We start from the raw sequence: 24731 nt of genomic DNA on the forward strand, positions 1-24731 counted from the left end.
AACACGGTGGCCGAACGGATATACTCATTCATGAACGGATTATTTATATATATATATATATATATATATATATATATATATATATATATATATATATATATATATATATATATATATATATATATATATATATATATATATATATATATATATATATATATATATATATATATATATATATATATATATATATATATATATTTATATATATATATTTATATATTTATATATATATATTTATATATATATATTTATATATATATATTTATATATATATATATATATATATATATATATATATATATATATATATATATATATATATATATATATATATGTATGTATGTATGTATGTATGTATGTATGTATGTATGTATGTATGTATGTATGTATGTATGTATGTGTATATATATATATATACATATATATATATATATATGTATGTATGTATGTATGTATATATACATACATATATATATATATATATATATATATATATATATATATATATATATATATATATATATATATATACATACATATATATATATATATATATATATATATATATATATATATATATATATATATATATATATATATATATATATATATATATATATATATATATACACATACATATATATATATATATATATATATATATATATATATACATACATACATACATACAAATATATATGTATATATATATATATGTATGTATGTATGTATATATGTATGTATGTATGTATATATATATATATATATATATATATATATATATATATATATATATATATATATATATATATATATATATATATATATATATATATATAAGAAATACTTGAAAACGTGTTCGCTCTTACAATAACAATGTCACCACAGCTTGGTTATAACACAGGTTACACGTAAAAGAAGTATTGTTGGCGGTTTTTAGATGCATTTTTAAAGTGATTTAGAGGTAGAATTGATTGTTCCCATTAGCTCCATTGCTAGCCACCTAGGACAAGCTGATTTTTACATGTTAGACTGCAAAAAAAAAACGTTGTCTTCTTGTCTCTTATAATGATTGTGAACAATGGCAAAATAAAAAAAGTGCAGTTCCTGTTTACTGTTAATAAGGATACAATGTTATGCAGAGGTGTACTTATAATAATTTTCTAGACAAATGATATTACCGTATTTTTAGTACTATAAGTCGCAGTTTTTTTCATAGTTTGGCCGGGGGTGTGACTTATACTCAGGAGCGACTTATGTGTGAAATTATTAACACATTACCGTAAAATATCAAATAATATTATTTAGCTCATTCACGTAAGAGACTAGACGTATAAGATTTCATCGGATTTAGCGATAAGGAGTGACAGATTGTTTGGTAAACGTATAGCATGTTCTATATGTTATAGTTATTTGAATGACTCTTACCATAATATGTTAGGTTAACATACCAGGCACGTACTCAGTTGGTTATTTATGCGTCATATAACGTGCACTTATTCAGCCTGTTGTTCACTATCTATTATTTATTTTAAATTGCCTTTCAAATGTCTATTCTTGGTGTTGGGTTTTATCAAATAAATTTCTCCAAAAAATGCGACTTATATGTTTTTTTCCTACTTTATTATGCATTTTCGGCCGGTGCGACTTATACTCCGGAGCGACTTATACTCCGAAAAATACGGTATTCACATTTGTGGCGGAGAAAGGCGGTGGAACAGAAAATAATTAAGAAGCACTGAATTACATGATGTCACGTTCACGCCCCTAAGGCCTACCCCAACCCCCCCAAACCTTATGATTTACCTAACGTAATCACCGTAATTTCAATACTGACACATACATCCATCCATTTTATACCACTTGTCCCTTTCGGGGTCTAATAGTTATTATTATTTTGGGCATAGTTGTGCATCCCTGCAATGTTGTGTAAACGTTGAGATTGATTTAAAAATGGGTGTCAAATACTACCTAATGGGACCTTTGAGTTTGAAGTAGCCAATAATAATCCTGTGACTCGTCTTTCTCTGTAACCTCCGACCCCGCCCATCTGTCTACCACAGTTCTTGAATCAAAGCAGTCCCTCCTCCTGTTACATCACTGCTGCTACCCCACAGGCAGCTGCTGTCTCCATCCATATTTAACGCACATTACTTAGAGATGAACGCTTGCTCCACTCTTACACCGGTTGCAAAGGTCCGTTTGTGGGAATGCCTTTCGTACGAGGGTCCGTTTATTTCCCCGCTATAGTATGCAGTTTGCATGTGAGAGCTGCGTAATATCTGCCATCACCTTAGTATGCAAGCGTGACCTCATGTGTGTCTCTGTCTCTCTCTCCTAGGCGGCTGGCAGCTGACGACATAGACGAGTCAAAGGGTAAGAACTGCCTACTTTCACTTCACTCACATCGTAGCATATAATCCCTCATGCACAGGGTTCATCTCGAAGGCTCTACCTGGATTTTTACATCAGTGTGACTTGTGTAGAACAGATCTGCTCGCTTGTTACATGGTTCAAGGCGCTCTATACTTTCAAGCAGTTGTTTTAAAAAAAATTAAAATAGGGGCGCTGCCGGTTTTTTGGCATGTCAGCGGCTTGTAAACATAACAATGTTTACACATGAGCTGATGATTTACGGTTAGCGACCTGAGCCCACTTCTGTATTTGTATGCCATCTTTATCTCATCATTTATCTACCTGCATCACATTTCAAAGTCTTTTCATTGGTAGTTTTTCATACAACTGTGTTTAAAGGCCTACTGAAATGAATTTTTTGTATTTAAACGGGGATAGCAGATCCATTCTATGTGTCATACTTGATCATTTCGCGATATTGCCATATTTTTGCTGAAAGGATTTAGTAGAGAACATCAACGATAAAGTTCGCAACTTTTGGTCGCTGATAAAAAAAGCCTTGCCTGTACCGGAGGTAGGCGTGACGTCACAAGTTGAAAGGCTCCTCACATTTCCCCATTGTTTACACCAGCAGTGAGAGCGATTCGGACCGAGAAAGCGACAATTACCCCATTAATTTGAGCCAGGATGAAAGATTCGTGGATGAGGAACGTGAGAGTGAAGGACTAGAGTGCAGTGCAGGACGCATCTTTTTTCGCTCTGACCGTAAATTAGGTACAAGCTGGCTCATTGGATTCCACACTCTCTCGTTTTTCTATTGTGGATCACGGATTTGTATTTTAAACCACCTCGGATACTATATCCTCTTGAAAATGAGAGTCGAGAACGCGAAATGGACATTCACAGTGACTTTTATCTCCACAACAATACATCGGCGAAGCACTTTAGCTACGGAGCTAACGTGATAGCATCGTGCTTAAATGCAGATAGAAACAAAAGAAATAAACCCCTGACTGGAAGGATAGACAGAAAATCAACAATACTATTAAATCATGGACCTGTAAATACACGGTTAATGCTTTCCAGCCTGGCGAAGCTTAACAATGCTGTTGCTAACGACGCCATTGAAGCTAACTTAGCAACGGGACCTCACAGAGCTATGATAAAAACATTAGCGCTCCACCTACGCCAGCGAGCCCTCATCTGCTCATCAACACCCGTGCTCACCTGCGTTCCAGCGATCGACGGAAGGACGAAGGACTTCACCCGATCATCCGTGCGGTCGGCGGCTAGCGTCGGATAGCGCGTCTGCTATCCAAGTCAAAGTCCTCCTGGTTGTGTTGCTACAGCCAGCCGCTTATACACCGATCCCACCTACAACTTTCTTCTTTGCAGTCTTCATTGTTCATTAAACAAATTGCAAAAGATTCACCAACACAGATGTCCAGAATACTGTGGAATTTTGAGATGAAAACAGAGCTTTTTTGTATCTGATTCAATGGTGTCCAAATACTTCCGTTTAACTACTGACGTCACGCGCATACGTCATCATACATAGACGTTTTCAACCGGAAGTTTAGCTGGAAATTTAAAATTGCACTTTATAAGTTAACCCGGCCGTATTGGCGTGTGTTGCAATGTTAAGATTTCATCATTGATATATAAACTATCAGACTGCGTGGTCGGTAGTAGTGGGTTTCAGTAGGCCTTTAATGGAATTAAGTAATATTGTAAAAAAATAAAAATTGTTGTTGTGCACCCTTGCTAATGTGTGCTGGGTGCAAGTTTGTGATATGCATGTATGTGTGAATTCCACAAAATGACAAGCATAAGAGGTTAAAAAATGGAGTCAAACTATAGGATAGCTTCATTCTTAGCATTTGAAGCAATATTGTATTTTATTGGCACAACAATGTAAATGGTTAAACAGTAACCATGGTCTACAAATATATGTAGTGGATTTATTTACTCAACTGCAGAAAATACCAGACACCTGGTGTAAGTATACTAAATAAATTAAAAAGTGTGAACTTTGTTAAAATACACTCATCATTTTTTTCACATGACTATAAATACCGGTAGATGACATTTGTAGGTAGGTGGTGCTTTGGAATCCATCTTCATCTAACACAGATTTCCTCAAAGTTGTTTAAATCTTACACAAATGGTCCAAGGCCAATTAGTTGCACAGACGTTTTGATTGATGTTGCTCAAATTTTACACACAATTACTATTCAGCCCCCTAAAGGTGTGTACCAATTTTTGCGATGATTGGCCTAAACATCCTAAAGTCAATGTGTAGAGCATGTGTGAGAAATTTCAAGTCAATCCAACACAATGTGGGGGGTTAAATAACACGCTGTGGGCTGTACTTTTTTCTTCTTTTTTTTTTTTACAAGACCTACAGTATATTACAACGTCATAGTTTCCAATCCATATCTACAATATTGTTATACGTGGAATTAGGTCAAGCAGTAGTAAGTAGATTGATGGTTAAAGGAGTTAAGAACGGTTGAGTATTCATTTTGGCTGGTGTATAAAGATTTAAGATGACATCATAGGCACAAAAATGGGAATTACCACACTGAAATGCTTTGTGTGTAGTCATCTACACTAAATCATAATCAACTATGGACAGCAAGACAAGATTGAAACCATCATTGAAAACTATTGGACCTCAACAGCACGTGGAATTCTACTTTTGGTTATTTCACTTTTAATGGTGAGGTTTTCTTTGGAAAGGAGCGGCTTTAATGAAATGTCAAAGTGGTGGGCAATAAAATCAGATTTACAGGGAGAGAACAGCATCTGAGGGTGCTGACTTGATAAACTAGTGTTGCTTTGTGTAAGAGTTACACTAACGGTTTCCTTTTGTAGTTCTTTTTTATTATTAAACTCACATGAAAAATAAGACATGTCCTGTTTCTACCACTGATGACCTGATTTAAAGAAAAGTGTTCTGCATTTTTTCTCAGAATCTGCTCCAGAAACACTCCTCAACAATTTAGCAGGTGGCTCTTCTGTTTTTACCTGCTTTGTTAAGGACCTACAGCAAAAATCCTACAGCAAAAGTCTTTTGCTGTTTTTAGGAGAGGAAACACCTTGTCAAATACCATTTACATGACAGGAGAGGTCGGCTGTTTTTAAGGATCTACTGCAAAAACACAAGTCTACAATCATCAAAACGGCAGTCATTTTCTGCTGCTTTTAGGAATCAACTGCAAAAATGCCAGTCTAAGATCCTCTACGGCAGAGGTGTCCAAACTTTTTGTCCCAGGGGGCCACATTGGGCTAAAATAATTTGGTCGAGGGCCGAAAGCCGACTGACTGTATGTAAAGTAACTATGTGTGTGTGTGTGTGTGTGTGTGTGTGTGTGTGTGTATATATATATATATATATATATATATATATATATATATATATATATATATATATATATATATATATATATATATATATATATATATATATATATATATATATATATATATATATATATATATATATATATATATATATATATATATATATGTGTGTGTGTGTGTGTGTGTGTGTACATATATATGTATGTGTGTGTGTATATATATATATATATATATATATGTGTGTGTGTGTGTGTGTATATATATATATATATATATATATATATATATATATATATATATATATATATGTATGTGTGTGTATATATACATATACATATATATATATATATATATATATATATATATATATATATATATATATATATATATATATATATATATATATATATATATATATATATATGCATATATATATATGTATATATGTATGTGTGGGAAAAAATCACAAGACTATTTCATCTCTACAGGCCTGTTTCATGAGGGTTTCCTCAATCATCAGGAGATTTTAATGGAAGCTTTCACATACCATGGTTTATATAGGGCACAGAGCGGGTGGGTACAGGCAGGCGTAGGGGCGTGGTGATTGGCTCATGTGTTACCTAGGAGGTGTTTCCTTCTGTGACGGCATGCTGATACAATTTCGCTGCGCTTGTTGAGGGATGACAAGTCTGGACTGTATATAATAAACAGTTTCTCTTTTAAGCATAGGTTGCATCTTTTATTACCACTGTTGTAAGGTGTGCTGGATGCAAGAATTTGCCATGTTATCGAATATTCAACATTATTGTCTTTGAGATTCCAAATGTGTTTACTGAGTTCTGTAGTGTTCCGCAGGCTTTTGCATCTGAAAGAAGCTTTGTGATTGTTCTATCTGGTTTTGAATGCTCCCTCAGTTAATCCTACATATGTGTCGAATGTGTTAATATCCTTGCGTGTTACCTTTGCTTGGTAAACGACTGATGGTTGTAAGCACCCCCCGTTGAGAGGGCAATCGGGTTTCTTGCGGCAGTTACAGCCTTTGTCGGTTTTGGAGTCGTTCTGCCTGGTGGTGGACGGCTCTTTTTCAAGTTTGAAAAAGAGCCGTCCACCACTTTTTCAAAATATAGACAGAAGATAGACAGAAGATCAACAATACTACTATCAGGAGACACCAAACCAAACACTGGACCTGTAACCACACGGTTAATGCTGTGCCGCCTGTCGAAGCCTAGCAATGCTGTTGCTAACGACGCCATTGAAGCTAACTTAGCTACGGGACCTCGTCAGAGCTATGATAAAAACATTAGCGCTCCACCTACACCAGCCCTCATCTGCTCATCAACACCCATGCTCACCTGCGTTCCAGCGATCGACGGCGCGACGAAGGACTTCATCCGATCATCGATGCGGTCGGCGGCTAGCGGCAGCTAGCGTCGGATAGCGCGTCTGCTATCCTCAAAGTCCTCCTGGTTGTGTTGCTGCAGCCAGCCGCTAATGCACCGATCCCACCTACAGCTTTCTTCTTTGCAGTCTCCATTGTTCATTAAACAAATTGCAAAAGATTCACCAACACAGATGTCCAGAATACTGTGGAATTTTGCGATGAAAACAGAGCTTTTTGTATTGTGATACAATGTGTCCGAATACTTCCGTTTCAACCATTGACGTCACGCGCAAAAGTCATCATACATAGACGTTTTCAACCGGAAGTTTCGCGGGAAATTTAAAATTGCACTTTATAAGTTAACCCGGCCGTATCGGCATTTGTTGCAATGTTAAGATTGTATCATTGATATATAAACTATCAGACTGCGTGGTCGGTAGTAGTGGGTTTCAGTAGGCCTTTAAGGATCTACTGCAAAAATGCTAGTCAAATAGTTTCTTTATAATATACTTGCTTTGCCCAATCTTGTGAGCCTTCTACAAAAATGCTACTTTAAGATCTTCTCTATATGACAGGAACAACCTGCTGCTCCGCAAAAAATGCTTGTCTATTATCTGTATAACAGAAGTTTTTAACTGTCTGATAAATAGGCTCGCCAGAGATCCTTTATATTAAAAAAGAGGTCTGCCGTTTATAAGGATCTACGGCAAAAATACGAGTGAAAGATCCTATGTACGAAAGAATCACTCTGTTGTTTTAAAGCAACAAAAGCATCAGTTTTCAAAATGACTAGGGTTCTCTGCTGTTTTTAGGAATCCGCTACAAAAACTAAACAAAAATGTGTCGCTCCCCAGTTTGGAACTGAACACGCAGGCGAGATTTGGCTCGCCAGCTGCCGGTTCAATAGGTCTGCCCTAAAAGATGTTTTATTATCTACTATATACTTACATCTACTGCGGTATTTCAAATACCACACATTGCTAGTCCGCCTGTGTGATGAAAGCCTCAACACATCGTCTTGCGTCACCGACCGTGCACGCAAAAAAAGATGTGTCCTACTTGTGACAACAAGCAGTGTCAGCGTCTCCACTGAAGCAGAAGCAGACATTTCAGCGCCGAGTTGTCACTGAGATTAGAGTCTCGGTGAGTGAGGGCACAGTAGAGTGAGAGGGCGGGCGGGAAGAGACATCACCTCTCAGTGGGGAAAAAGCAGAAAACAAACCTCTTATTGTACTGCAATTTCATAACTGAGCTTAAACTTGCAATTTTAGTGGATGGAACTTTTGCAGCGTCTCCACACAGCTGCCTTACATCATCTTCTTGTCACTGGGTCCATTTAATGCCTTGTAAGCGTCCTCATTAATTAACCATTGAGTCTGTTTTTGGCAGTAGCATCCTCCTATTTACAAAACCCCCGCACTTGGTTGACCATGTTTGGCCCGTCCGTCTCCCAAGCCACCCACAATGTGCCGATGCCAAATGCATGGTCCTGAAGATTTGTCACTTCAAGAACAGCCTTAAAATAATAATCTTGCTGTGTCTCTTTCAGTTAACCAGAAGACTTCAGACACAAAGACTTACACTTCCAAGATGTCTCTTATAAAGGTAGTGCACTTCTAAATTGATTTTTGTAAAATGTGTGTTTAATTGTGGGGTGGAACTGAAACTAATGGTTTAAAAAGCGTTGTTACTAATTGATCACAAGGACTGGTTCAGTGAATAGACAAACAAATGCGCCTTAACGGCAAATTTCTGTCAAAAATGTATCAGGCTGCTTCATACACAAATCGATTAATACAATTTTTCACAGTGCATTTGAGCTGAAATATCCACAAATTCAATTTGGCTATTGTCAAGAACTCTTTGTAAACTCTGTAAACATGTTCCATGCTTTTAAAACCAGGGCGTTATATTTGTCATAAGTGGGCTTACTTATCTTGGGTCTGAACCGTCAGCCAGTTGAGTGTGGGCTAGCGGCATTATTGCTAACATTACTTGTGGTTTGCATGCACATTAGTGCACATTAGCAGGCATTTTCTCCAAGCTTCTATCGGGCAGTTTCTTTACAAATTACCCTTGTTGTTGGCCATAACTGCTGCGCTGATGTCCAACAATGCATCCTGTGCATCAATGTTGTATGCTATGTTGTGTAACGTGTTGTGTAATGTGCCTGTAGTGCAGAAATAGTAAAAAAAACAATGGAATAATCATAAATAATGTGACAGAACTAGAAAAGTGTAATTAAATGTGTTATTTCTTTGCAACACATTATTTGTCTGTAATTAATTATTAATTAATTAATGTTAATTGTAATTATTAAAGTGATTAGAAATAGGGAAAAAATACAATTAAATGTGTGATTTTTTTTTGTAACACATACAGTTTTCTGTAATTAATTTATCATTTTAATTAACGCAATGAAGCGGCCCTAGTGTAAATCATTTTCAACATCGTCACCGATTCTGATTCAACAAGCATCGTGTGAGGTCCAGTTCCCGCTCTAGATCACAGTCTTGCGCTCATATAATTTTATAGTTTGCTTTCATCAAAACCTAATAGCACAGAAGGATGCCAAGGTCGCTCACAATTCTAAACATGACATTAGAACAAAGACAACCAATGATTACCAACAATTTGAGATTGATTATTGTCACTTTCCAAGCTGATTTCCTGCAGGCCTTTTCCATTGCAAAACCGAGATGGTTCCACTAAAAACAAATCACGCAATTGCAATATTGCACGGAGCTATCCTGCACCTGGTTGCACACTTTGGCTACAGTTAAGCCATGACACAACACTTCCATGGAGGAGGACAAAAACAACCTCTGGAGCCCGAAAGCATGCATTTAGTGGAACTGAACTTTTAGTAGAGATTTAGGTCTTTCCCAGGCTGCTGAGGTTTCAGAAGTGATTTTGGTTGTAAATAGCTGTTCTAGCTTGCCCTTCACAGACCAGGAGCAGTGCCAAGTTTGGCCAAGTGAAGCCAGATGGCAGTTAAAAAAAACAAAAACAAAAAACTGCTGGAAAACCTGGGCCTCACAAAGAGGCTGTCGTAATACTCTCCCATCCTTTTATCGTGACCTATATCCCTGTTTTTCTCATGTCTTACCTGAAAGATCTGGAAACTTTTCACCACACTGGCAAATAAACAACTGGATTTGACTGGAATGACTGAGACATGAACACAATGTATTTTCCTATTTTAGCATCAACTGCTTTTACTAGACGGACAAATAATACGGCAACATAACATTGATAGTTGGAAGGTATGCCAACTATATTGGCTGAGATAATTGTTTTTGGTGCTAAAAAAGAAAGGTTTAAAGTCGTCCAACACCTTCAATCACTGTCCCTGAAAACCTCAAATAAAGCCAGAAATCTTGGGGTTATTTTAGATTCCTATTTACATTTCGACAGTCACATCAATTCAGTAACAAAATCGGCCTACTATCACCTCAAAAATGTAACAAGACTTAGAGGGCTCATGTCAGCTCAAGACTTAGAAAAACTTGTACATGCCTTTATTACCAGTAGGCTAGACTATTGTAATGGTCTCCTTGCAGGTCTTCCCAAAAAAACTGTCAGGCAGCTACAGCTTGTTCAGAACGCTGCTGCTAGAGTTCTAACAAAGACCAAAAAATGTGAGCACATTACACCAATTCTTAAATCCTTACATTGGCTCCCTGCACATCAGAGAATTGATTTCAAAATCCTCCTGCTCACATATAAATCACTACATGGTCTAGGGCCGAAGTATATCACTGATATGCTCCCACTATATACGCCCTCTAGATCACTAAGATCTTCTGAGACCAATCTGTTAGCGGTTCCAAGAGTAAACTCAAATCAAGGGAGCGCATCATTCAGTCACTATGCAACAAATAGCTGGAATAGACTTCCTGAAGATGTCAGACTCTCCCCAACTCTGACTACTTTTAAAACTAGACTGAAGACTTTTATGTTCACCTTAGCTTTTAGCTAAATCTTTTAATCTTTTAACTTTTAACGTCCGCACTGTTTTTATTTTTATTGTCTGCATTTTAATTTTGCTTTTATTTTCTTTCATTTCACTTTGTTGTCTGTGAAGCACTTTGAGTCTGCCTTGTGTATGAAAAGCGCTATACAAATAAAGTTGCCTTGCCTTGCCTTGCCTATATCAATAAATAAAAGTTACTTGAGCATCGTTTAAGTTATTGCCTAATCAAAAGCCTGCATTTATAAATGTGTTATGTTTTTATTTATTTTTATTCGAGTGAACATAATTATCTTAACTTGTTTCTATTCTCTATTATTTGTTTAATTTTAATAAAAATGTATTCATTTGTTAAAATTTGTAATAGTTCCATTTAGAGATGTACCTGTCAGGTGCTGCTGTTGGTTTTGAACCCCAAGATGCAGAGATGGCAGGTGTAGCGCAGGAAAACATGACTTTAATGTCAAAAAGGAAATAGTGCAACTGGTAAGTGCACATGCAGGGAAAATAGGAACCAGGAAACAGGCAACAGGAAACAATCATCGAGCCCTGACTGGAGGGCGAGGCAGGCATAAATAGTAGCCTGATTGGCAACTGCAACCAGGTGTGCCAGGCTGCCAATCAGGGACAGGTGAGGAAAACGAACGCTCAAGGAGACATGCAGGGAGTGGAACTAAAATAAGAGCAAAAGAAATAAACACAAACTAAAGAAACACAACCAGACGTGAATGTGACAGATCGTCACAGTACCAATCGTGGGATCGGATTGAGGGCCGATATTTGCCTTTTTTAACAGCGGTGTTCGAATGTTTACATGTCTAAAGATTGTACTCGTGTGAATGATTCTTCAAATTTGAGAGCAAGCTGCAACAAAGGTGTTGTTTAGCCACAGTGCGAAGCCGCTTTTAAGATACGAATCCTCACCGCCATGGCATAAAAATAAACTGTTTCTTCCAAGTAATATTATAACCAGAGAACTAAAGGTTAAGGATTGGCTTAGCACCTATGTGTCAAAGTCAAGGCCCCGCAACAATACTCCATCAGTGTTGGCGCTAGGAATTTTCAAAATGGGGTCCCAGGGACAACATCAAGTCATAAAAATGGAATCCCACAGTACATTTTTGGGGTCTCACTTTTTTGTAACCGTTTTGAAAACAAATGATAAATATATCCATTAGCCTGTTATATCTCACATTCTATTTTGTGTTCTGGAAAAAGGTTGTCATAAACGTTACTTAATTCATTCAAAAAAATAATACAAAAGAAAACAAATGTTAATGCATATGTAAATTTATTCAGGTATAAACATTCATTCACTTTCTTCTTTCCTTCATGGATCTAAACTGTACCACAGCCGGTATTTTTTTCTATATTTTTATTGTAATATTTTCAGAATGTGTTTGTTCTATTTTTGGCCAAAGTAAGACAAAGAAAACAATCTGAAGTTGTCTTTATTTTTTTGTTTTAATGCCATGATTTTATTAGTCCGGCCTGTGTGTGCACAGATTTTCCTTCATGCGGCCGCTGAGCTAAAATGAGCTTGACACCCCTGGCTTAGCACAATGCATTTTTTTTTATTGTGCTTGCTTAATTCTATAAAACATTTTCAGTTCTATAGGGCTTTAAAGGGCACGTGATTTCGCAATGCATTGTGGGTGGTCATTTTTGCTGCACATAGGTTGTGTTTACATGGCTGTACTGTACACGCGGTAATGGGAGAGAGTAGGATTGCACAATTAATCAAATTTTAATCGTGATCACGATTTTGGTCGCTATGATTAAATGAGGGGGATCGTCGACGATATTAACATTTTAAAAACTGACTGCTCTGCATATCAAAAGAGGGGCGGTATAGCTCGGTTGGTAGAGTGGCCGTGCCATCAACCTGAGGGTTGCAGGTTCGATCCCCGCTTCCGCCATCCTAGTCACTGCCGTTGTGTCCTTGGGCAAGACACTTTACCCACCTGCTCTCAGTGCCACCCACACTGGTTTAAATGTAACTTAGATATTGGGGTTTCACTATGTAAAGCGCTTTGAGTCACTAGAGAAAAGCGCTATATAAATAGAATTCACTTCACTTCACTTCACTTCAATTCAAGGACTTTCACAACCAACAGTCAGCCAGCCACCAGGGGGCGACCGATAGACAGTGGACTTATGTGAGAGCGAGTCAGAGTGAGTGACAATAGAGGTTGAAGATAGATCAACCAGTAGCTCCCGAAAGTATTAGGAAAAATAAATGCATTATTACATCGGTGTCCTCCCCACCCACTGGGTACCAACAGGCACGTGTTTAAACCCTGAAAGACGGCCGCACGCCTCGCCTTTCTCTAGGCACCCAGAAATGCTCCAACAACAAACGCCACAACGAGTTGCATGGCAAAGCTGCGTTGGTGTGCACATTTAAACAAATGATTGAGTTGCTGAGACTTGTTAAACATTAACACTTTCCTTCTTTTCTCAACCGCCATCGCTGTCAAGCTGGTTGCGAACAGAGCGGGTCACCCGCCACTGGCGCTAAGCCCCGACGAACAGCTACAAAAGCGGGGTGCTAAAAATACAGACGACCCTTAAAAATTGTTTAATACGCTAAAGTTGAGCATATTAATAAAAAAAATACTCTTACAAAATCAAGCTGATTGACAAAGATAGTTAGATAATATAACACGTGATAGTTCTACCTCAATGAAACCTTATTCTGGAAATGCATTATGTTGTTTAAGGTAATCTTGTTTATATGTTGCTGGGATACCCATGATTTCGGCCTTTCCGAAGCTTCTCTTGACCCACCAATTTGTGACCTCGGTATTCATCAGATCCTAGTTACGGCCCTGCACACACACACACACACACACACACACACACACACAGAGCAGGATAACGCAAAAGCTAACCGCTAAAGCTTCAATGTAAAGTAGGAGTGATCGATTCAGATGTCGATACTATAGATACCTAATATAGTATCAGTATCGATATTTTTCTTTTTCTTGTTCTTATTTTTTGTTCTGTTTGTATTATTGTATAAAAAGTCAGGGAGTATGTCTGTGGCTACAGGAAGGCTTTTAGGGCAAAACTCGAGTGATATAGATAATAAAATAATTTTGTTTAGTTATTGTGCACTTGTCACTTTATTTTGGTAAAAAAAAACATTGTATGCAGCATTCAATACCACAAATGTAATACCTCACCTTATTTACAACAATACTAGTCAATTCTGAATTTATAATTACAAGCTTTTTACATGTGTTATTGTGTATACTTAAGTTATCTGCTGTAAAACATTTTCAGTTCTATAATCTATTGTCAAAATATTGTATGGTGACGCAAAATCCGATCAGATCTGAGGCCAAAAAAATCGGATCGGAGGCCGAAAATGTTGATCGAGACATCCCTAATTATTTTTTCTGTCTTTTTTTTAATTTCATGTGTATAAGATAACATCTTATTGTTTCCCATTCTCTAATATTTGCTCTTCTTAGTCTAAATGTCACCATTTTATAATACCAGTAACTACTTTTAGGATAGGAACAAGGTAGAATTACATACATTGTACTCCTTTTCAGACCTTTTTAAAGTGTCCAAGTATAAAAATGTGATATCCAATACAAATAAAATCGTGATCACGACCAAATCTATGGACAAAAAAAAGGCACATTATCTGTCTTTTTGTACACTGCAAGCTGGTAAGCATCTGAAAGACTAGTGCAGAATTGTTGGAGACTGCTTAAGATCAAAATAACAATTTCCTGGATAAAGTTCTCACATTGCACATGAAATGTTCCATCCCAATAACATCTGGACATCCACACCCTCTCAAGAGTGGACTGTTTACAAGGTCCAATTCATCTCTGCTGTTCACACTTCACATTAGTGAGCATCCAGTGGGAGCCATACCTTACCTTGGAAATGAAAATAAACACAAAACGGACTATACTGTGTGCATTGAGAGACATTTTCATGTGGAAAAAGTTGCACTTATCTCACCTTGTATTAGTTTTACAATATGCACTCAGGGTGGCACCTTTAGGAGTCATAAATCACAATCTATCGCTCCGACCACACTTCTTTGAACTCTGATCAACTGGAGTGAAGGGGCGGAGCCTTGTTCTTACCGTCCTTTGTTAAGATTTGCCTTATTATGCCAGCTGGCGTCGAAACACTTGCGCTTATTTTTAAAAGAACGGCAGTAACGGGACGTTTTTCTCTCACAATGAAGGATCAGGAGGATGGGAGCAGTGCCAAGATTAGAGGACACCCTCAGCCAATCAGTAGTGATGAAGAGGAAACTCCTGCAGGGTAAGTTTCATCTTGAAAAATAAACACAATATTTGCATTTTTAAAGTTTACATTTAAAACTCCTGACATTATCTCCTACCACAATGTGTTTTCTCAAAGCATGATATGATATTTTGTTATGTGATAAAGTACACATTTTCATTTTGAGTATGTACAGCATCTCACTAAAGTGAGTACACCCTTCACAGTTTAGCAACCAATTATTTATATTACTTCTATTTGTCAATGGAGAATACTACAAAGTAGTTTAGAGTAGTCTATGTACAGCTTGTACAGCAGTACTATCCACTGAAAATGACTCAAAACAAACAGATGCGCGCAGTTACAAGATCATTTTGTCTTGCTTGTGGTCAAGCATGAGTGCTGCTGTCATTGGGAAACTGTGGTTCATTGAGAGGAAACATGGATTCAAAAATATACAGTGGGTCTGAATACATTTTTGCCTCATTCCTGTGAGAATCCTGCGTGTGACTGCAACTTAAGGAGTGAGGTTGGTAATAGAGTATCATCTCTTTCTCTTTTGGGCTTACCAGATGTTTACATTGAGGAAACGCCATTATTCACTCACCGAATAAAGTGAGTGATGAGGCAAAAAGTAATCCACACCCACTGTACTGTGTGGAGACGCACTATCGTTAATGCACTCGCGACATTTGGCAGGCTTTTCTTCTGATAACAAACTTTGACCATTAATTTGTTAAATAAAAGAATAAACAAAGTTCCTTTGTGATACGAAAGTAAATTTTTTAATTTCTTCTCAAACAAAGCATAAATTCTTATAATACAAACTTACACTGCCGTCAGCCTGCGGTCAAAAACAATACGTCTCTGATACGCCACACCTAAATGCAATCAGTGCGCACCTAAATGTCATTAGCTTCTTCTCCACAGCGCCACTCAGGCAGCTATGGAAAATGGCTCCACCACTGTGCATTCTTAAAATATGATGCAAATAGTTGGTGAAATGTGAAAGGTGTGCTCACTTACTTTTGTGAGATAATATAAATAATTGTGTACAAATGCAATTTACTGGAGGGCCAGAAAGTGCTTAAAAAGTGCTTGACTGTTTGTAAAGTGTTATTTCTTATAGTTTTCTTTCCATTACATCCCTACATTGTGTTTATTGCAAGGGACTCATTTTGAAACTAACTGGCGCACAAACCCTGCAGGGTGAACAGATAAGGGAGGTCATTCCAGGCCATCAAAAGTACTGCCTAGTGGAGATAACCGGCAAGCTTGGACCTCCGCCAGGCCTGGTGGCACACAAATCATTGCATATCATCACCTTTAAATCTGCCTTACATTTTAGTTAATTCATTTAGTGTGGTCTCTGAGGCAAGAAAAGTGTGTTTTAGTAGGTTAACTGAAAGACAAAACAATGAACCGATAAAACAAAAGGTCTGAACTGTTCACTCCTCTCTCTTCCGCCATGAAAATCAGCCTGGTAGTTTTTGCATATTGCTAAACCGGGGGTCTCCAAACTTCAAAATCCACCAAAAGGTGCACACTGAATAATCAAGGGATACTTTTTTAAACAAGCCAGAAATCAATCAATGTAGATATGCTAAAAAGTTAAATATACAGTGGTACCTCAACTTTGTGTGTTTTGAGATAAAAGCTGTCTCTCGGCTAATTGTTTTGTTTTAAGTTGCAAGCAATTTTTTTTTAGATTAGATTAGATGGCATAGCAAATGTCACAGTGAACCCAATAAGATCCGACCAAAACATCTGGTTTTACTCACTAGCATTAGCTTATAGCAGTGGTGTCCAAACTTTTTGACTGGGGGGCCGCATTGGTCTAAAAAAAATTGTCCGGAGGCCAAAAGCCGACTGCATGCAAAGTAACCATATATATATATATATATATATATGGGGTCACCCAAACAATTTTGTGGAATAGCCTTCATTTCTAAGAACAAGAATAGACTGTCGAGTTTCAGATGAAAGTTCTCTTTTTCTGGCCATTTTGAGCGTTTAATTGACCCCACAAATGTGATGCTCCAGAAACTCAATCTGCTCAAAGGAAGGTCAGTTTTGTAGCTTCTGTAACGAGCTAAACTGTTTTCAGATGTGTGAACATGATTGCACAAGGGTTTTCTAATCATCAATTAGCCTTGTACACATTGTACCATTAGAACACTGGAGTGATAGTTGCTGGAAATGGGCCTCTATACACCTATGTAGATATTGCACCAAAAACCAGACATTTGCAGCTAGAATAGTCATTTACCACATTAGCAATGTATAGAGTGTATTTCTTTAAAGTTAAGACTAGTTTAAAGTTATCTTCATTGAAAAGTACAGTGCTTTTCCTTCAAAAATAAGGACATTTCAATGTGACCACAAACTATTGAACGGTAGTGTATATATACAGTACAGTACAGTACAGGCCATTCAATGCATTTTCTTTATTTTCATGACTTTTTACATTGTAGATTGTCACTGAAGGCATCAACACTATGAATGAACACATGTGGAGTTATGTACTTAACAAAAAAAGGTGAAATAACTGAAAACATGTTTTATATTCAGTTTGTTGTTTTTTTCAAATAGCTACCCTTTGCTCTGATTACTGCTTTGCACACTATTGGCATTCTTTCGATGAGCTTCGAGAGGTAGTCACCTGAAATGGTTTTCACTTCACAAGTGTCATAGTTTTGATGCCTTCAGTGACTTCAGTAAATAGTCTTGTAAAGAAAATGCATTGGAATGAGAAGGTGTGTCCAAACTTATATACATATCTCTGTGTGCGTGTGTGAATGTTCAACTCCAACCTTGTTTGATTCCGTGACAAACTCTTTAAAGCTTTGTAATCTATCAGAAATATCAAAAAGCTTAAAAGTCAAACATGGATAAGTGTGGAGAGTGTTTTGCATTTTTCCCATCATGCCATGCAATGGATTTAGATGGGTGTAAATTCGATTTTTATGGTGATGGGACGTTTTTTTTATAACATCCACAAAGTTTAGTGAGGAGGTTGTGTTATTTGTGACCTTGTGTGTTGATTTATTGTGCTGGTTGAATTTGTTTTCCTGCATCATAAGTAGGAAAGGTTGTTTGGATTGGGTCATGTAAGTAAATGATGTGCTTTGAATAGCAAGAAAGTACACATCATGGTCACTGACTTGATTTATAAATGGGTTATACTTGTATAGCGCTTTTCTACCATCAAGGTACTCAAAGTGCTTTGACAGTATTTCCACATTCACCCATTCACACACACATTCACACACTGATGGCGGGAGCTGCCATGCAAGGCGCTACCAGCACCCATCAGGAGCAAGGGTGAAGTGTCTTGCCTAAGGACACAACGGACGTGACTAGGATGGTAGAAGGTGGGGATTGAACCCCAGTAACCAGCAACCCTCCGATTGCTGGCACGGCCACTCTACCAACTTCGCCACGCCGCCCCACTCACATTGTATACAAGATGGTGACAATTTGCCACCTGTCGGACCCCTGGGTATTTAGATTTCATACAGCGTGGCTCAGTTGATGGAGTGGCCGTGCCAGTAACCTGAGGGTTCCTGGTTCGATCCCCGTCCTTGAGCAAGACACTTCACCCTTGCTCCTGATGGGTCACGGTTAGGGCCTTGCATGGCAGGTCCTGCCATCAGTGTGTGAATGTGGACATAGGGTCAAAGCGCATTAAGTACCTTGAAGGTAGAAAAGTGCTATACAAGTATAATCTATTTACGATTTACTTGAAAACACCCCGCACGGCCAGGTTGCTCTTTGAAATTGAACTGGTGCCCTCGCCTCACAGACCAAATTGAAGATCTAGGCGGGTCGCTTTTGGCGAAACACCTGGCTTATAGCTAGAGAGCGCAATAACTTTGTTTTTCAACCATAGGAAGAAAGAAAGTGAGTGTGAATGACAGTGCTAAGAAGAAATGGATGATATTCATTGAATAAAAAAAAGAAAAGACAAACCGTGTCGCCAATTTAGCAAAGCAATTGGAGCCAAGAATCTTAAAATAATATCTAAACGACGGACATTTATCCATGAAAATATGGTTAAGCTGCTGGTGTGTTTGATGGAGAAGCAGCCGGAAAGAGTACAAGTTCACTCTCTAAGATAAATGCTCTATATTATTATTTCAATACTTCAAAACACTACTGTAGTTGTTTGCGCTACATGTTATTGTATTGTTTTTACACAATACATCCTATCTAAAAGTAGTTTTTTTCTTTTTAAAAGGCATGTTACATGTTAAAAGTGTGCTGTTTGGGGGGGACCAATCACCAATTGAATTAGTTTCAATAAATGTCAGTGATAGACATTGAGTTTAGATACAAGCGTTCTGAGTTATGAGCTCCGTCACAGAACCAGTTAAGCTCGGAAGTTGAGGCACTACTGTATATTAAAAGGAATAAACACCCTGCTGGGTTTTAGGTGACTAAGGTTGTAATCTTTATAGTTATTAGTATAAACATTTAAACTTTTTTATCATTACAATATTTATTTTATGCAATCTTTTTTTAGTTTTCTCATTTATTTTTATTTGCATTAATACTGCCAAACGTTTACCATTTTTAATCAAATTGATCACATAACTTGGACAAACTCCTCGAAATGGGTTTCCTGAGAAATTTCAGGAATCTGGGGTCATTCTGCAGGTGGGTTAAGTGTGTAAATATTATTTCTGAACAATAATGATGATGGAATAAATGTGCATTAACAGCCCTAATTTCATCTACCCTGTATATAAAAAAACAAGCTGCCGGCGGTACTTTGAACACCCCCGCACACCTACTTTATACACTCTTGCAAGGTCTCAATCTAGTGTGGTCGCCATGGCAATCCTCAACAAATTGAAGGCTCTGTAACCTTTACATTGTGTGTGTTTCTAGGCAAATAAAGCAAGTAATTCAATCTTTCTGTCCATTTTGAACGGGAAAATTGCTCGGAAAGTCCTTGACACTATACAATATTTGCCTTGTATGAGCCGAATAGCTCCAGAAGACTCCATTTGCCAGCTTTTAATTCTCATTAAGGCTTTTTTACAGTCATACTGGTCCTATGCTGACAGTGATGAGTTCTCATTATTGGTCATGGACTGCATTGAGTGATTCATTAGTGTCGCAAGCTAGAAAGAGCCTCAACATTTATATAAGCCTGCAGGAAGCCTTAATAACAGATAACAGATGCAGCCATAGAAGACGAAGGCTAAAGTTTTCCTCTCTTGGGGATTTTTCCCATGTTGTCATCAAATGTATTTCATATGTACAGTATGCTATTTCTGCAACAGCAAAGACATGGAAGACACTACAGATGAGCCTTCAGTGAAGGAGCAACAGCAACGTGAAGCTCGGGGAGAAATAAAGGTTAGTTTGCCAAAGATCTCATAAAGTTTGCATGTGTTGGCGATAACGGTCACATGGTTTTGATCAGCAGGACCTCAGCCCGTTCCGTCTTTAATTGTCTGACTTGATTGATGCATACAATATAATTTATGTCGTTTCGAAGAGGCGGACATTCTTCAAATCAAGCATCATCGCATACTTATATCGTAACCTCACGTTTTGAATGTCCTGTGACTTTTTATTAATATTCAATAATAATGTGTTCCGACTCTCTATAATGCTATTCAACTAGCAGCCTGGGGGCCAAATCCAGCCCAAGAAAGACCCCGAACTGGCCATCCAGTTCAGTTTAAAACGTGGGAGGGGCTTTAACATTTTTGCAGGAATTTAAACACTAGAGCGCTCTTGTTATGTAGAGAAACTTGAACTAGTGTAAACACAGAAGTAAATCCTTGCATTGACATTTGAACCTCCTAAAGGCCAGCGTCAGGGCCGCATCTCCCTAGTCGCTGATCACACGCTGTGCGTACTCCGTTGGGGAAGAGCCCTAAAATGTCAATAAATGACAGAGCGCTTCATATAAAATTTTATCACAAACATATTCCCAGCCCCTTCCTGCTCCGCCGCTGTTAAAGATATAATAGAAAATTCCCCTTGACAAAGTCAACGTGGTGTGCAAGATGAATTAACTGGTCTTGTAAGCCAGATGTGCTTGGTTTGATTCACGGTTGGACTTGTGGCGGAAATATGTAAAATGTTATGTTTTAATTATGTTAAATTTGCTTATTTAGGTCCAAAACATGCACCTAATTAAACCCAGGATTGAGTCAAATATTGTAAAATTCTGATTAGGGCCCCAATTTGGCCAGCATCTCCTGCAGAGCATTTTGCGTAACAAGGCTATGATTTTTTCTGAAATGTGTAACTCTTAAAAAAGTAATAGACCAAAGATAAAATGCTGTTTCTTAAAAGAGGATTCATAGTTTATGTCCTTAATTTTCTGGAAATGTGGCCCTTAAAACAAGTTATTTGAATAGGCCTTCCCAAGAGACGGTTTACATACCAAACCTATCATTCCCCTCGCATTCACTACACATCTTGAAATAAGATTCTTCCAACAGGCTATCAGTCACCTACAGAAATGGAGCTATAAGTTTGATCATTTTGTATTTCTTCAGCCAATAGGCTAAGCTAACATAATGTTGCTGTAAAAATGTGAGTGTAATGTTAGCATGTAGCACACATAGCTTTGCTAGTGTTGCTAACGTTTGTGTCCTCCTCACCAACTCCTTAATCTTACGTTGTGTATAATATAGGGCTGGGCAATATAGACAAAAAAGTATTTCTCTATATATTTTTACTTAAACTCAATATTCGATATATATCTTAAAATTATTTTGCTTGAACTCGATATTCGATATATATCTCGATATATTTTCCGGTGGAAGTATACATGTAAAGATATTCCTTTTTGAGCGATATTCACTGAAATTGAAGTGAATGACAACTGTACTGTAAACAGTCAGTGGCACTTTTATTAACCCAGTTAGTCAAGATGGGTATTAACAGCACAGAACATAAACTGTTTAAGTAGCACAGAATTACATAACATAAAAAAAGTAGAAAAATATTTTTTCTACGTAAAAAAAATACCATAGTTGTGCAAATAATGCAAAATGTATCAAACTCAGATAAAAAAAAATAAATTTGCAGGCAGGCACTTTTTAATTCCCAGTCGACGATGTATTGGACTGTCACACATGTACGGTTCTGGTCAGTGGCAACTAAGTGACATGACTTAATTGTGCGGCTATGATCTTTCTCACTTCGGCATACATTTTTGGCAGTATTTCTCGTGCAAAATATGCCCGGCTTGGCAACAGTTTTGATTTGGGCTCACATGGTAAACAACTCAAATTACCGTAATTTCCGGACTATAAGCCGCTACTTTTTCCCCTCGTTCTGGTCCCTGCGGCTTATACAAGGGTGCGGCTTATTTACGGCCTGTTCTTCTCTGACACAGACGAAGAGGATTTCGGTGGTTTTAGTACGCAGGAGGAAGACGATGACACAATGATTAAAGACTGACTTTTCATATACCGGTAGGCTGGTTATTTTGATAACGTACAGGCGAGCACTTTGTATTACTTTGCACCGTTGTATTATTTGTACTCTGCACGAATGCTGTTCGCCATGTCAAAGATGTGAAAGTTTGATTGAATGATTGAAAGATTTATTGTTAATAAATGGGACGCTTTGCGTTCCCAAACAGTCATCTCTGTCCCGACAATCCCCTCCGTGGTAGCAGGAACCCCTATATACTACGGTAATTACACATCAAAACCCTGCGGCTTATAGTCGGGTGCGGCTTATGTATGGAGCAATCTGTATTTTCCCCTCAATTTAGCTGGTGCGGCTTATAGTCAGGTGCGGCTTATAGTCCGGAAATTACGGTACCGGTAATGTTTTATCCAGACGCATACATTAGTCCAAATGTGGCCAAATAGACACATTGTGGGTTTCCTGGACGCCATCTACATCGCTAAAAGAGAAAATCTAAGGAAGAGAATCCTTCTGCCATCTTCCACTAGTTCTTTAAATGTATAAATTGCCCGATTGAATATTACCTTTTCTCTTCTACGACTCTCTCGTCGTCATTTGGGATGTCTGTTGTGATTTCCCTTCCTGGTTCCATGACCCGCCCTATCTTGCCTCTGATTGGCCTGTCTCTAATGTTTTGCCATAATCTCAACCAATAGTGACTCATCATAGTAAACAACCAACCAATCATGGATGTTCTTATACGTGCAAGCACGTCTTTGAAGGAGGAAAGGGAGGGGTTTAGTAGCCCATGGAGTGTTGAGAGGGAGTTGGAAGCGGGGGAGGATCAAGGAACACAACAAATAAGCAGTGTTTGGTAATTTTTAAAGTGAAATAAATGATATCGATATTACGATATTTTCTTGTCTAAAAATATATCGATATATCTTACAAACTCGATATATCGCCAAGCCCTAATACATACTTGCCAACCCTCCCGATTTTCCCGGGAGACTCCCGAATTTCAGTGCCCCTCCCGATAATCTCTCGGGCCAACCATTCTCCCGAATCTCTCCCGATTTCCACCCGGACAACAATATTGGGGGCGTGCCTTAAAGGCACTGCCTTTAGCGTCCTCTACAACCTGTCGTCACGTCCGCTTTTCCTCCATACAAACAGCTTGCCGGCACAGTCACATAGTATATGCGGCTTTTACACACACATAAGTAAATGCAAGGCATGCTTGATCAACACCCATACAGGTCACACTGAGGGTGGCCGTATAAACAACTTTAAAGGCCTACTGAAATGAGATTTTCTTATTTAAACAGGGATAGCAGATCCATTCTATGTGTCATACTTGATCATTTCACGATATTGCCATATTTTTGCAGAAAGGATTTAGTAGAGAACATCGACAATAAAGTTCGCAACTTTTGGTCGCTGATAAAAAAAAGCCTTGCCTGTACCGGAAGTAGCGTGACCTCACAGGTTGTGGAGCTCCTCACATCTGCACATTGTTTACAATCATGGCCACAAGCAGCGAGAGTGATTCGGACCGAGAAAGTGACGATTTCCCCATTAATTTGAGTGAGGATGAAATATTTGTGGATGAGGAAAGTGAGAGTGAAGGACCAGAGGGCAGTGGAAGCGATTCAGATAGGGAAGATGCTGTGAGAGGCGGGTGTGACCTGATATTCATCTGGGAATGACTAACACAGTAAATAAACACAAGACATATATATACTCTATTAGCCACAACACAACCAGGCTTATATTTAATATGCCACAAATTAGTCCTGCATAACAAACACCTCCCCCCTCCCGTCCATATAACCCGCCAATACAAATCAAACACCCACACAACACACTCAATCCCACAGCCCAAAGTACCGTTCACCGCCGCAAAGTTTACACAGCACATATATTTCCCCAAAGTCCCCAAAGTTACGTACATGACATGCACATAGCGGCACGCACATACGGGCAAGCGATCAAATGTTTGGA

The 24731-nt window shown here is 38.0% G+C and overlaps 1 protein-coding gene across 4 annotated transcripts in view; it reads left to right on the forward strand.

The window, feature by feature from the left end:
- Window positions 1-24731, forward strand: part of svild (supervillin d) — a 109481-nt gene that overhangs the window by 53274 nt on the left and 31476 nt on the right. For 2 of the 4 annotated variants that reach the window (XM_062055681.1, XM_062055680.1), the window contains exons 3-6: window positions 2345-2379; window positions 8658-8713; window positions 15298-15377; window positions 20630-20705. In XM_062055681.1, the coding sequence (XP_061911665.1) occupies window positions 2345-2379; window positions 8658-8713; window positions 15298-15377; window positions 20630-20705 (247 nt within the window). Of the gene's footprint in view, window positions 1-2184; window positions 2268-2344; window positions 2380-8657; window positions 8714-15297; window positions 15378-20629; window positions 20706-24731 lie in introns of those variants that run through there. The other 2 variants (XM_062055682.1, XM_062055683.1) reach the window with 2 other exon arrangements.

The sequence above is a fragment of the Entelurus aequoreus genome, linkage group LG08 (genome assembly GCF_033978785.1).
Source record: "Entelurus aequoreus isolate RoL-2023_Sb linkage group LG08, RoL_Eaeq_v1.1, whole genome shotgun sequence".
NCBI classification, from domain to species: Eukaryota; Metazoa; Chordata; class Actinopteri; order Syngnathiformes; family Syngnathidae; genus Entelurus; species Entelurus aequoreus.